We start from the raw sequence: 15,664 nt of genomic DNA, 5'->3' as shown, positions 1-15,664 counted from the left end.
TCGGTCATGCGCTTCAAATTACTATGCGCTTGAAATTGAAATTAATATAAACTCTACAATTCCTTTCAATTTTCTCTTTCAATTTTCTCTTTCAATTCCTTGTTGTCACCACCATCAAATTTAACATTTTTTTCTTCTATGTCCTTTCTTTTCCCTCTCATCAGATCTCTTTACCTCTAATTTTCTCTTTTTTTTTCTATAGAAATCTCTCCTTCTCTCACCCATAGTCCATTCTCTGTTTCCTCTTCTCGTCGGATTTCTCCACCACTCACCGATGTAACATGTGAGATTAGATCTGATTTTCAAAACGCCTATAAATATTTCATGTTATGAAAGAAAATCACATGATATTTTTGTCCGTATATCATGTTATTTTACATAATCAAATGAGGTTTAACAATTTTACATAGTCGGCACATGTATTTCTCCATATATTATGTTATTTCACAGAATCACATGAGTTTTAGCAATTCTACACAACCAGCATCTATATTTTGTCAATATATCATGTTATTTTATATAATCACATGAGTTTTAACAATTTTGAACGACCAACAAAAATATTTTTTCAATATATCATGTTATTTCGTAGAATCACATGAGTTCTAACCTCTTTCACATGTTTCATATCCACCACCGCAAACACTACCACCGACAGTATTACCAGTATGATCATCTCCACCGCTGCTATTTTTATGTTTCTCTTCCGTTTATTAGATTATTTTATTTCTCTTTATTTCTTTTTCCACAAATATATAGTTTGGTAATTACCATAACTCTAAAGGATATTTTGGTATTTATTTTATATTGACCCCACTTTCAAAAAAGTTAGTTTGCAAATAAATCTCACATAAGGTTAGTTATTTAATTTATTTTTATTTCATAGTCATTTACCGAAGTTGCTATTTATTTATTGTAGCATCTACAAAAGTTTGTAATACAAACGGCAAGAACCATTATGTAAAATATAACTTAACATCATAAGTTAATTTCAAGATAGATTGATAAATAAATAAAAAGAAGACAATATCTAAACGTATACACATCTGGAGATCGAAAACGTGAAACTAATAATTATGTTGAAAACAACAAAAAAGTATATACTAAAAGACTAAAAGCATAACAGACAAAAGAAATAAAACGAAAAAGCGATTTGGGACAAAACGAAAAAGCGTAAATTGTGTAAATTGAGAAACAAAACGGCTAACACAGCTAAGATATGGTCCGAGTCCAGCCGTGAGTCCGTGACCCACATGAGCTTATTTGTAAAAAAATTTCTTTCAAATTGTTTTTTATATACGTTTTTTTCCCCCATTTTATGAGTAATAAAGAAAATTAAATGATAATATCTTAAGTTTTTAAATTTCGGGGGCATTCTTGTTTATAGATTTTTGTTTCTTTAATCGGGTACAAAAACGAGTAATTAAAAAAAATATTTCATAAAAAAATAGCTTACTTTATGCACTAAATGTCAGTCACGTTAAATATGATAATTTATTTTTATTTGTTACTCCGCGTTGGGCAAATTGCAAACAGCAAGCAAAAGCTGCACAACTTTGTGTTTATATATATACACACACACACAATCATTTCAAGAAACCATAAGCCACACAACAAAAAACACTCTTCATTAAGAAAAGAAAAAAAAACCCATATCAGATCAGATCACTACTACAATTATTAAGATTTTGCAGAGTATATATTAAACCATCAATGGCGGATTCGTCTCAGAAGAAAACCAGAAGAAGCCCAATAACACATAAAGCATGGAGTCTCGTCAGGATGGCTCTTCTTTGGGGAAGAAAAGGTGGAGTACTTTTCAAAAGATGGCCTTTGTTCGAACTACGTAGCTTGTTCTCCAAGCATCTCAAAGCCCTAGCTCATATGCGCCATCATAGTAGTAGTAACGGTGACCGTTATTACGGAGAACGCCAGCTTTCGTTTGATGAAACGCCGTTATTTAACATCAAGAGGAAGATGCATCGTCCTACTACGTCGTCTATGAGGTTCCTCCTCCTTCCCTGCATTGCTCCTCCTCCCGTAGATTTTGACTACGTCTTTGAAATGGACGGTCAAGATTATTCCGATGATGTACAACCATACGGTTACGATGAACTAAAATATGAATCTTGTACGGAAGAGGATGATAAGGAAGAAGAGAAAGGGGTGGATGTGAGAGCAGAGGAGTTCATTGCTAAGTTCTATGAGCAGATCAAGTTGCAGAGACAAGTCTCTTATTTGGAATACAAACAACACAATGACGCCGTATAGTTATAGATTTATGGTGATGATACTTATTATTTTTGTTTTTTTATGGATGCAGCTTGGTTATTTTTTTGGGAAAATTAGAAAAAAAATGATATTTTAAAAAAATTTTGTCCATCTGCATTTTATTTTTGTAGGTTTGGTCATATATGTTTTAATATGCTTTTTAACCCAGTTTTACCCTCATTTTTTTAAAACTAAAATAAAAAAATATAAATATATTTTGAAAGAGTATTTATTTCCGAAAATAAGAAAACAAAATAGGAAACCTAAACCTCTAATTGATTGAGAGACTTTTACAATCATTAAAACCCTTTTTTGTTTCTCCTCTTTTACCAAGTCGTAAAAAAAAAAAAACATCGACGATAAAAAAAAAAAAAAACGTTACTGAATGATAATATTATGAATGAAATGTCTAGCAAGAGCAGCTGGATCCCCTTCCTAGGCAAAAGAAGAAGAAGATAATAAGAGCAAACTGATTATGCATGTAACACACAATAACGACGCAAAGTTTGATTGTCCATCATAAAAACACTTGCATCCAAAGCCACAGGTTTATGCAATTCGTGATAGCTAAAAATAGAATCATCCAAACACTCAGCAACTTCGATAATAGGCTAAAGTCGATGGTTGTGAAGAAAAGAAAAATCTTGGGAGAAATAATGTTTAGTTTAAATCTGAGTAGCCTTTAAACAAGCATGTTGCCTAATGTTTCAATACCATATCTCTTGACCTCCATTTTTGGATATAAATCATGAGCGCGGTTGTCACTAGTCGAATCAAAAGAGTGATAAGAACAATGGAAGCCAACCTGCAATCACACAACATACAGAGCTGTTTTTTGTTTTTTGTTTATCATCAATAAATCTCTATTCCTTGTTGGCATCTAATCTCCATACACCACAAGTAACGTAGATTTGCATCATAATCAGGTAAATGAAAATTTCGTGGAAGGTGGAAGAGAGGGTAAACAACCGATCAAGTTAGGTTAAGTCATGTAGAATGTCGATTTTTTTTGTATTTATCTTTCTTCTAAATAATTTTTTTTTTGGTAAGAAAAAGGGGAAAATCCCCATATTATAAAAGACAAAAAACTAAAACATTACAACATAACTAAACGAGGAAGCGCAGGTCCATCAATGTCTTCCTGTGCGAGCAAAGCAAGCTCCGGCGGGACCAAAGGAAACGAATGAAAGCCTAAAGGCAAAGAAAATGCATAAGTTGCTAATCCATCCGCAAGACAATTAGCCTCCCTATACACGTGTGAAACACGGACTATCCAATCCCTTGAAAGAAAGCCATGGCACAACCGCACCAGGAAAGACAACAGGTGAGATTCACAAATCCCCGATGTCAAAAAACCAACCACCAACTTCGAATCCACTTCCAACTCTATCCGCGTAATCCTCTTCTCCCATGCAATATGAAACCCATAGTATACTCCCCAAAGTTCTGCCAAGGGAGCTGAACACCGCCCGATATTTAACGAAAAACCTCCACACCAATGACTATCTTCATCTCGCATAACCCCACCAGCCGTAGCCAAACCCGGATTACCACGTGAGGCACCGTCCGTGTTAAGCTTAGCCCAACCACTTGAGGGGGCAACCCATTTTATTAATCTCTCCACTCGACCTCTACTTACCCTATCCTCCCCATCCCTCTCCTTGGCTCGAAGAACCTCCTGCGATTTCTCCTTGAGGAACTTTATTCTATCCCGCCAAAGCCTATTATCTCCAAAAACATTACCACACCTCCATTTCCAACCCCACCAAGCCGCAAGCGCAAAAAGAGTTGATCCCCAACCAGCCATCCGATTATCTTCACATAAGCCTGCATAAAGCCACTCAAGTAGCGATTTAGAAAAGAACACTCGGACCAAAGAAGCAGGGACCAGCCTCAACCATATCCCCTCCATAGCGGGACAATCCCGAAGAATATGCAGAATGGACTTTACCCCACCACGACAAACTTGACATATACTTGAATCACACAAATGGCGTCTGAACCGCTCCTCATTTGTCATCAGTGCCTGATAACCCACCAACCATAAGAACAATTTTACACATTCCGGAGCAGCCACATGCCACATCCTTTTGTAGAAACTTTACAGGTTCTGGCCTTGCATAACCTCGCCCATCAGTAAAGTATATGCAGACTTAACAGTAAATTTACCATCCGCGGTTCCACTCCAAGCCAATCTATCTCTAGCCCCAGTCACACTATCAACCACCACTGATGCTAGTTCTAAGATTTGATCCCACGAAACATACGGTGAGAGGCGGTCAAAATCCCAGCCACCACCCTCTCGCCACAGATCCCTTATTGACAAACACCTTATATCCTCAGGGATATCCCCAGTTACCAACTCCACCAATGGTTTCTTCCACAACCATCGATCCGTCCAGAACCTGATTTGTCTACCATCTCCAAGAACCCAACACTGCCCTTTAAGCACCACTTCACGCAAACCAATCCTCACGCTCTGCCATGTAGATAACCAGTTGCTCTTAACATTCATCTAGGTAAGATCATGAATAGCTCCCACCTTATACTTATTCCTTACAATCCGAGCCCACAGACTGGTTTGATCATGGAGTATATGCCACCCTATTTTTGCCAACAACGCTTTGTTCATATCACATGCTTTCCTGATACCAAGCCCCCCTTCACTCTTTGGTAAACATACTCTATCCCAAGCAACTAAATGTTGTTTTCGTTTCTCCACACTGCTTCCCCACAAGAAATTTCTGGAAACTCGATCCAATTGATGCAAAGTGCTCATTGGTAACTTAATTGTACTCATCGAATGAATAGGGATCGATGAGAGAACTGCCTTAGTAAGCTTAAGGCGTCCTGCAAAGACTCCCTTTCTTCTAAATAATTAAGAATACACATTCTAAACTATATTAGAACATATATAAATAATAAATACAGAATCGTAACCATAAATTCAGATTATTTAAAAAATATTGACTTTCCTTATTTAATTTATTTTCTTTCTATTTCTATGGTATTCTAAGTTTTACAGATTATAAGTTCTAAATTATTTACGATATATCTTCTACTTTTTTTAGTATACAGGGTAATACGTGGAAAATATATTCTGAATTGATGTAGAATGAAGAAAAATGTAGAATACATATTCTTAATTTTGTAGAACATACAAAATTCAGGTTTCTGAAGTTTTTAGAACAAATTTCCGTCTAAACTTCGTAGAACATGGACAAACTGTAGAATGAATAATCTAAATGTTTCAGAACTTGAAAAAATCGTAAAAAATATTTTCTGAACATTTTAGACCAGAAATCATCAATTTACAAACTGATTTTTGACACCCAAAAATATTTTTTTTCAAAATATTTTTTACACAGTTGTATACTAACATGGGTTTTCTATTTGTTTTTTGGTTTAAACTCCTAAAAACTTCAATATATCTATTAGTAGGGTATTTTCGTTACAAATGACAATCTTAAAAAAAAAGTGTAAATGGAAAAATGTTAAAAAAACCATCTTTTATTTCTAATTTTCCCTATTTTTTTTTGTTTTGTAGATAATTGAGAATATCTTCTAATTACGACAAGCACAGAAATATTTCCATTTTTGATCTTTTTCTTAAATTGCACTTCACCTTTTTCTCCTAATTTTTTTTTTGTTTTTACCATATATTGTTGTTTTTTCTTTTGTATGCACCAACATTTAAATTACTAGTCATCCTCAAACAACGGAAAGGTTACAAAAGGAGGAACCAAACCCTTTCAAACTTCAAAGTTATGGAAACATATATATTATAATATTGTTTAAACAAATAAATATATGGTAGTTTATTAAAGTGCCCCAGTTACACCAAAGAGAGTTTTGATCGATGTTAATCGGAGAGTGTCACTAGACCCAGTTTGCTTCAGATTCGGAAAATATTTGGTCCAAGTATGGATCCGGTCTTAATATTTGGTGCATTTTGGGTTAGATCATCCCACAATATGAAGACACCAATACAACCGCATTGGGAAGCCGCCTTGTTATGCTATACACATTCTACAATGTTCTCCAAAACTCCCAATTTTTACAGGTTTTAAATCACTGAGAAAAACCTAATCTCAGCTCCAAATCAATCAACCAAATCGATGCAAAATCTTACGAGATCGAACAACCACCAAACAAATCTAGATAGAGAAACATTGACTCGATGTTTACAAAGATTAGACTGATTTTTTAAGCAAAAAAAAAAAAAAAAGAGGACGAAAGATTTACCAGTTCCTTGATCCTTGACCAGAAAAATTTCGCCGAACCAAACTCGAATACAAGAGAGAAGCTTCCGATTTCTCTAAGATTTCTTCTTCTGATTGATTCTCCTCTCAAATCAAACACTCGATCTGTGTTCTTCGTTTCAATGTCGGAGACTCGGAGATAACGAGAGAGAAACAGATGAAAAAGAAACCAAAAAAAATTAACGCGCAAAACATTTTTTTTCCTTCTTTCACCAAACAATCAAAAAATGACATGTGCCCTAAGATATTCTTTTTTTATTTTTATTTTTTGTCAAAACCCTTTGCTTCATTCATTCAAGATATAAAAAGACATTACAAGTACAGAGAAGGAGCAAGAGCCAAAGTTTGAAACAATACAGAAACAATACAAAAGGCATTCCCCAATGCCAAAAGGTGATAAAAAGAGATCATCGATTGTAGAATCCAAGAGAGCTATGAACCAAAAGATTGGAAGTCTAATGGCACATGTGAGATCATGGTACAACAATAGCCCATCCTCGAGAGCTTCAAAGGATAGTTGAGTAGTCACGGTCATCTGACACTGTGACGTTGAAAAAAGAGTCAATGCATTGATATCCACCGGGGCGATAGGAACTCACAGTAATAGGACAGCAAAGATTCTGGGGACTATGTTGATGTAGTCGGTTAAGGGTTGCTTTGATACCCAAAGCAAAATGGTTGGATCACTTCGGGAAAACGCAATAGGCACTGTTTTGTATGGGATCCTTGTGATGGGGATGGTTGGGAGACGATGCTTGAAATCATCAGGTGACCAGCTTAACTGGTATTCGTCATTGAACCGAAGGTGTTCAAGATCAAGAGTATCATGTTTGTAAGAGCAGTTCAAGGAACAAAGACCATATGACCGTATATTTTGAAAAACAAACCTCAAAATCCTCAAAGTAGCTAAAGTCAGGTTCCAAGTAAGATATAATACTAACCAAGGCAGCACAATTGTTACCTTACTCTAATGGAGTCTTCGACCATTGAGCAGAGAAAGGCGACACATCACTTGGTGATGGTTAGGCATGGAAGATGAAGAACTGGACTTGGGCTTGCTAATTACACCAACATGAGAAGAATAAATGGATTTGGATCGTTTTTGCGCTAATAGGCCTAATTTGAGGCCTAGATCCACTAGGGAAAACCATAGGTTCCCAAGAAGAAGCCGCAATGGATGGTGAGGTTGTCGGCCGCCCGAGACTTGTGGAGAGATCTGCGATGCAAGGGGTTTCTCCAATGAGTGAGAGATCAGCGGGAGGCTGTAATGGCCGTGGCAAGGGTCGTCATTGGTGGCTAGGTCCACTAGGGAAAATCCTAGCTGCAGGACCGATTGTTTAGATGGGAAGAAGCTGTGACGGCTGTCCAAGGATGGCAGAGAGGTTTGCAATGCAAGGTGCATCTCCGGTGAGTTAAAGATTGGTAAGAGCAACCGCTGGTCTCGGTTTGATTTGACGACGAAATCTAGGTCCACTGGGGAAAATCATAGTTTCACAAAAGATTGCCAAAGTGAGGGTTGGGCAGTAAGGTTTCCCGAGATTTGCGAAGAGAGTCTCTTCGGTAAGTGATAGATCGGCGGGAGTATACAGTGGTCTTGGTTTAGATAGGAGATAAACTTTATTGGGTTTGAAAAAGGTTAAGAAGGGGGGAAATGGGGAAAATGCTTGAAAAAGACCAAACTAAAAAGATCAAGGATTTGTCGAGCAGGGGAAAAAGCGGATAGATCTCGACGCCGGCGAGCAGAAGACTCTCCGGCGCCTGAAAGCTTGGTTGTGAAGGTCTCCTCGATAGTTGTGTCTGAGAGAAAAAACTTATTTCAAAAGCATATAAGGGGTTGTCTATGTATGTGCCCTAAGATATTCATTCCAAAACATCTTAGCTAATATATATTTCTAAGCTTAATTGATATTTTTGATTTTTTTTTTTACATTTTTAAGTTAACATACTCGCTAACAACTCTCCCTTGGAGATGACCTGAAGACACCAATACAACCGCATTGGGAAGCCCCCTTGTTGGCTACCTCAAAACTTGTCCACGTCAGGGTATTCTTCTCAGTTCAAATGACGATCTCCGCATTTCTACTTACTTTGACTCTGATTATAATGATTGTGACTCTGATTATAGTGATTGTCCTATATCTCGCAGTTTCCTTAGTGTGTATATTGTCTTTGTTGGGGACTTGCCGGTTTCTTGGAAGAAAACGAAGCAACAAACTGTCTCTGGCTTTTCGGATGAAGCGGAATATCGTACTATGCATATCTCTGATGCTCTCTGTGAACTCAAGTGGTTAAAGGAATTGGTACACTGACTCAACTGACTAAAGTGGATAAAGGAATTGTAATCTATCTTAGACCGTATCTAATTAACTTCTCTGTTTCTCTACGTTTGTATAAACACACTTCTTCATTTATAATAATACACAAGCTTTCTACATACTATTTCACCGAAGTTAATCACCATTCAAATTTCCTAAAATATGGTAGATTAACACAGCTTCCAAGTTACCTGCTATATCTCTCTTTCTCTTTCCGCTGAGACATGTTTGGCCTTTCTTCAACTTGATCGTTTGAAGACCGATCGATGCTTTTCATTTTGGTATTGACAGTGTACTGTTCATAAGGAATCCTAATGCAATGAATCTTAATTAAGAAAAACTGAACCGCTCTTGCTTGAAGTATATTTTACACAGTGATGAACAAATAAACTTATCATCCCACCAAAGTTCATCGTCTTCATCCAATCTCAACATCTTTGCATTGAGGTTAAGTTCATGGTATACATTTTGTGTCGTCTCTTTCTCTTCTTTTCTCTTTTTTTTTTTTTTTTTTTTATTATATTTTTTCCAACTTATTAACTATTCTCCTCTTTTCTAGTCTCTTTTTTTCTGTTTTTTTTAGAAGTACCCTATAATAGCACACTTTTAAGTTTTTATTCCAAAATTAGCACACATAATCAAATTTTCCAAAACTAGCATTTGTATATTGAGATTCTTATTTAATTTAAATAACAAATTGTTTTTTTTAAATCAAATTGACGATCTTAGATCTCCAAACTCCAGCGAAACTTGCTGTGAAGATTTTGAACTCAGATCTTCATATCTTTTCAATTAAGTGTCAAAATCGATTGACTGAAACCAATACAATAAAAATCCACATCAATAGCATCTTCACTCACCAAATTTCGATCGAAGATCAGCGTTTAATTAAGCTACGGCACTTCCGTCGTCTATGATAGTGAATACGGCGACGGAGAATCCTTCGGGTACAATTACGATGGATGATTGGGGAAAGTATCAGCGGTTTTGTTTGATATGGACAGTGATAGTGTGCTTGGTAACAGTGATGAGTTTTACACTTTCCTCCGTTGATGTTTTTTTGCTGAGATGGGAGTTAAAGTCATTGTGGATGATTTGATTCCTCTTACGGGAACAAGTAGAAAGCGTTGGCAAATCAATTTTTGAATCTGTTTTCATGTTAATGTGTGTTTAGATTGATTTTGTTGATTTCTTGGGTTGGGCAATTCACATCTGAAGCCATGTCATCAAGTTGTATCAGAGTGTTCAGGTTGCAACACAGATGCTCATGATGTTTTTAGGAAAACCATCCTGAATTTAAAAAGATCCTTCCTAAACATCATTTAATCATTTGAGAATTGGTGTTCTGTAGAAGATTGTTGAGTGGAGAAAGATGAGGAAATGATTTATAAGAGTAAGAGAAGTTCATCATTGTCATTGGTTTCAATGTCGTCGACTTCTTTGATTAACAATTTTAAACTTGAATGTATTATGATCATCCTACTTCATTGTGATCTCGCATCTCCGTTTAAGGTGTTAATCATATTTAAACTTGAAGAACCTACAACTAGATGTTGCTACAATTTTTCAGAGACATATATACAACCTGTAAATTCAAGTGATTGATGATATACATGATATACATGATGACAAATAAGGTTTTCAGGTCTAACTCAAGTGATTGATGATATACATGATGACAAATATTTCAAGAACAAAGCAGAGAGTTGATGATGAAGATGGGAAAATGGGAAAATGGGCACTTGAGTGGAAGTTTGAGTTCGTCATTATGGAAGGTCTTCCTAAAATTCATGAACACATTCCTAAAAGCTATGGAATCATTCCTAAATTTTTTTAAAATGTGTTTTTAAATCTCTTTATATGTGCTTTGCTTTATTGTATCACATATTACTTCATTAGTGATGTATAATGATTTGATTATGTGCACATATTGGTGTTTTACAATAAAGGTAGCAAATAGAAATATCCAACATGATGTTCTCATATTGGTGTTTTACAATGATCTTCCTAAACGTCAATGAATTCTTCCTAAATTTCAAGGAGTTCTTCCTAAACGTCAATGACTCATTCGTAATGCTCTTTTTTTCTTTTCATGACGGTCTTCCTGAAATTCAAGAACATCATGTATTGCATTAGATGCACTGATTATGAGAACAATTCCACAACTGCTGCAATACTGCTACTACCTTGTAATCAGAAGCTAACTAAAGCAAATTTTGAATTACATACTCTTATCTCCCCAATTGAGAGAAATATAAGATAAACTCCAACAAGCAATGATCAATCCCCATTTCCTGCAATAAAAATGAAAACAGGGAATATGTTTCAGGAAAGTCTTTCTGAATTTGCAACAATGCTTCCTGAATTTTCAAATGTGACTAAGAAACACATCAATACACAAGCAACAAACAATAAACAATACACAAGCAACAATCAATAAGGATGACAACATATTATACATAAGATATAAGACAACTGAGTTCTTTTTAAAAAATGTTGTATTATGGGCAAGGTTCAAATCCTGAGGCAAACACACTTTAAATTTATCATTAGGTAGTATATAAATCTAACAACACAAAGATAGAAGCTTAATTGATGGTGCATGCTAGGCCTAACTCAGCTCCAAGACCATCTCAATAAGAAACAAGAACATCCAATTTCAATACTCGTCGCAAATATACTTAATAAACTTGTTCTTACAAAACTAAAACGACCAAGTCAAGTAGACTAATATAAATTATTCTACAGTCAACAATAACTTGATTCTTTAATTTCTGCAGAAAATTCAAGTAAGAAAGAACGAAAATTCCATAATCAAAAATCCTAATCACACACACATAAAAATTACAACTGCAAATTATACACACATAAAGCCAACACTGAATCATCTCAAGTTCTGGTTTGTTTATGTCCTCAAATACTAGCCTAACTAAATGGATAATAATATGGTGATTTAGGTTTTTAGGGATTTGGAAAAGTCAAAATCACATACATATAAAAGTTACAATGCTTACAATTTCTACAATAAAAGAAGAATAGCAAGTGGAAATGGATATAAAGCTTACACTAGGAAGATAAAAGGATGAATAGTGACATGAAGACGAAGAAGATGATCGGGGAAGAAGAAGAATCATGAATCTGATATGTGAAGGTGATACCACCGTTGATTGACCGACGATGATACACCGGCCGACGATGATACACCGGCCGACGATGATACACCGATTGACGATGACTCACCTCCGATTCAGATCTGATTAGGTTCGTCGGTGGTACACCGTTTGCATTTGGTTTTGGAGTCGACGGAGAGGGAGGAGTGAGAGAGAACAAGGTGGTTACAATGTCAGGATTTTGCTTTAGATGTGAGAGAGATTATTGTTTTAATTTATTAATATTTTATTTATAATGATATACAAATTTGTGCTAAATTTGGAAAATTTGAATGTGTGTGCTAGTTTTGAAACAAAAACTTAAATGTGTGCTATTTTTGTCAATTACCCTTTTTTTGAATAATCAAAAATTGATTTTTTTTTTTGCAGTTACTTCGGTTTAATGAAATAAATAAAATTTTCGTAAACAATAAAGATACCTTCGTCTATGTTAGTTATCTAGTGAAATAATGTAATCGGCAATAATGTAATCGGCAGGTCACACATTACTCTCAATATCTTCAGCATTACACAAAATTTCTCAAACCAAAACAGATGAGGATGCTATTTGTTAATAAATAATCCACCGAAATAAAAATCCTAAATAGACTATTTTTGCAAGTGTCCACTTCGCCCATTTTGTATTTTGTATAAACTAGTGACTTAGCAATTATATTATCAATTTATATCCTAAATTTACTGGTTTAACAGATTAACCATTCTATAGTTGCTATTGAATAAACCACAAAAAGTCTAGTTACGCAGAATATCTGGGAAAAAGATCTATATTAACATTTTCACAGCAGAAAACTTGGAGTCGAGACTTATTTACATGCAATGCCATTGTAATTACAATCAATAAAATTTTTAAAAAACAATAATACAGCTTCCTTTGCCGAAAATATAGAAAGTATAAGACCTCTTAACTTCTTCCTTGGACTTCAGACCTAATTTTCTGCACATTCAACAATCAATCATAATCAATTACTATTACTTTGATATCAAATCTCCAAAGATATCACACCCATAACATCATTGTATTCCTAAACATACGCAGATTACTAAACGTAATATTCTCAATTCTATCAGCAAAAAATCTAAACTTCCCCACAATAGAGAATCCCATATATTCTTTATTTTTTATACGCAATCATACCAATTTCCAATTACAAACTATATAAACACAACCTCACCAAGATAGAGTCAAAACAAACAAAGCTAAATAAATCCATACCTAAGACAATGGTGGCTTCTTTTGCTTTCCTCAAAGACATTCGTCCATACAAGACTGCATGAAGAATCCAGGTCAAAGTCCTTCATAATTGGTGCCAATATACTCCTAACACAGGAGAGACACTTTAACTCATTTTGGCTGACGAGACGGTGAATCCATCACTCTTTACATAATCTATTCTCTTCCTAACTTTGTCTTCCCTCACTATTTTATAATTTATATTATAGGGAATGAAAATACACGAGTCCGTGAAAAAAAACTTGGTGAACCGTTATGTCAACCACCTTTCCATTGGCTCATGGAGGTTCATCGAGACCTTTTCTCTGACTCATGCGGTTGGTCAGTTCCGTCCGACCACTCATTTGTACAAACTTAGTTTTGTCAATGGGACCTATGTTGCTGTTAGTGATCCTAAGTCCGACTCAAACTTCCTAAGCTTGACAAAGTTTGCAAGTGTTGAGGATCCAGTGCTTAACACTAACATGTTGATTGGTAACTTTTTATGATTTCCTCTTATATTCTTAAAATATCTATGGTGAAAAAAAACATTGACTTCCTCTAATGGTTTCTATTATGTCGAACAAAATTTACAGATTTGATTAGTCAAGTGGTGAACATTGGTGATATGGAGACAGTTGAAGGATGCAAATGGTTGCACAATTGAAAAGGTTGAAGGAGTTGAAAAAAATTATTCAACCAAATTTCACCATTTGAATGGAAGAGGTTGAAGAAGTTGAAAATAATTATTCAATTCATTCAACCTAAAAAGTTGAAAAAATAAACTAATCCTACTGCAAAAATGTTCAACTTGTTCAACCAATATTTTGGAGCTGAATGGGCTGAATATTATTCAGCCCAATTTTATTCAACTAAAAATTTTCAATTCTTTCAATTTTAAGCAACCATTTACAGCCTAAGTTAACAACAAGCCAATGCACAATCTCGTGTTTGAGATGCGGGACGAAAGGTAACATTTGTCTGCCTAATTCTAAGCCTTTATTCAAAAAAAACATGAACTAAAATCAAATTTTGATTGATATGGACGAGAGGGTATCATGTACCTTGTGGGGCTCATTTGCTGACAAAGTCTTTAGAGACAGCCAAGCATCAAATGGTGTCATTGTGGTTTGCGTCCTCAGATTTGTCAAAGTGAAAACATACAAAGGTAATACTCCGCTCCCACTTTCCTAATAAAAAATTCAAATGAAAATATAATGTCTTTATATCAAATATAATTGGATCTAACCGTGAATTTGAGGGGATTTCGTGATAAACTATAACACGGAAACCATAACAGGTGAAGAACCATATCGATTCAGACGAATTGAGTGTTGCCCGTACGAATCACCAATATTCCGATCCAAATTATCAAAACCCGATTTGTAAAACAGATAATTGCAAATAGCAAATTCATTAATATCAAAACGACAACCTTCAAACCACGATACTATGCATTTTGGATCAGGAAATACCTTTGCGACGACATAATTCTGGAGATTATGAAATCAAGTACAGAGCAACATCGATGGAATCAGACACTGTAGGAATTTTATTCGTTTCAGGAGAGAACAGAAAAAGGACCATCCGACAAAAAAAGAAAAACTATTACTTTGTAAGAAACTGGGCCACGACATTTTAACCCATCAATTAAATTTTTTGTAATGGACCTCAGCATACCAAATGTTAATATACAAAAAACTTATGGTGTGAAAGTAAAACATAAAGTAATATATAGATATACTTTATTTTTAAACAGCAAAAATATGATTAGGCATTGTTGTTTATGATGCAAACAAGTGTCTAAAATTGTATACAAATAAGTTTGAATGAAACATATAAAATTAAATTATATAGTAATAATACATTTAACATATAAACGCAGACAAATAAATAATATTTTAATACCCAGTTTACATAAACTCTAACTACAAAATTACTACAGTTACAATCTTTGGGTTCATAAACTTTCTTTTTTAATAGATATGAAAACAATAAACAATAAAAAATCGGCCAGTGTAGTTATAATACTATTGAAAATAAAATATATACAAAAATTTCCATTGAGATTAGAACCGTACTGGTTCATCGTGTTTGGGAATCGATGGTACAGTTGGCCTTTGGATGGTAATCAAGTCAGCTAAAGAATAAAAAAAATGACTATTTTGTTTAGACAAGTGGTCTGTAATTTGCAATGTTTCGAAACCTGATCCGGAAAACAAACCGGACAACTTTCCGGATCACCGGGTCAATAGGTTGACCTGATCCAACCGTTGGTCAACAGTTTACTGAATTTCACAATATAGAAATATCATACATATATATGTTACATAGGTTTTATGAATATCCATATAAAAATATAATAGAACTGGTAAAGAGATTTTTACAGGAACAAAATTAAAAAAAAAATAGACGTGGCCGAACAAAATGAAGAAA

General features: G+C 34.8%; 1 protein-coding gene and 2 long non-coding RNA genes across 4 annotated transcripts; 2 read left to right on the top strand and 1 right to left on the bottom strand.

Annotated features, from left to right (window-relative positions):
* Positions 1 to 1,603: 1,603 nt before the first annotated feature.
* On the top strand, positions 1,604 to 2,439 carry LOC104737567 (uncharacterized). The gene has a single exon (XM_010457768.3). It carries the CDS (start codon positions 1,714 to 1,716, stop codon positions 2,269 to 2,271), a length of 558 nt encoding a protein of 185 aa, XP_010456070.1. The 5' UTR covers positions 1,604 to 1,713; the 3' UTR covers positions 2,272 to 2,439.
* Positions 2,440 to 12,766: 10,327 nt separating this feature from the next.
* LOC104737566 (uncharacterized) lies at positions 12,767 to 14,889 on the bottom strand. 2 transcript variants are annotated; one of them, XR_759755.3, is made up of 4 exons: positions 14,704 to 14,889; positions 14,293 to 14,418; positions 13,232 to 13,336; positions 12,767 to 12,952 (listed from the first exon to the last, which is right to left on the bottom strand). It is a non-coding gene; the product is annotated as an uncharacterized LOC104737566 (long non-coding RNA). The 2 variants fall into 2 exon arrangements; XR_015577407.1 differs by having other exon boundaries at positions 14,293 to 14,505; positions 14,704 to 14,819.
* LOC147930005 (uncharacterized) lies at positions 13,432 to 14,120 on the top strand. The gene is made up of 2 exons (XR_015577408.1): positions 13,432 to 13,723; positions 13,825 to 14,120. It is a non-coding gene; the product is annotated as an uncharacterized LOC147930005 (long non-coding RNA).
* Positions 14,890 to 15,664: the final 775 nt, after the last annotated feature.

This window comes from Camelina sativa, chromosome 13 (assembly GCF_030686135.1).
Source record: "Camelina sativa cultivar CO46 ecotype springtype chromosome 13, ASM3068613v1".
Taxonomy (NCBI): domain Eukaryota; kingdom Viridiplantae; phylum Streptophyta; class Magnoliopsida; order Brassicales; family Brassicaceae; genus Camelina; species Camelina sativa.
The sequence above is the reverse complement of the archived record's forward strand: the minus strand, read 5'-3'. Positions and strand labels throughout refer to the sequence as shown.

Coding starts and splice junctions, on each gene's coding strand:
- LOC104737567 (XM_010457768.3), top strand. CDS start 1,714: ATGGCGGATTCGTCTCAGAAGAAAACCAGAAGAAGCCCAATAACACAT.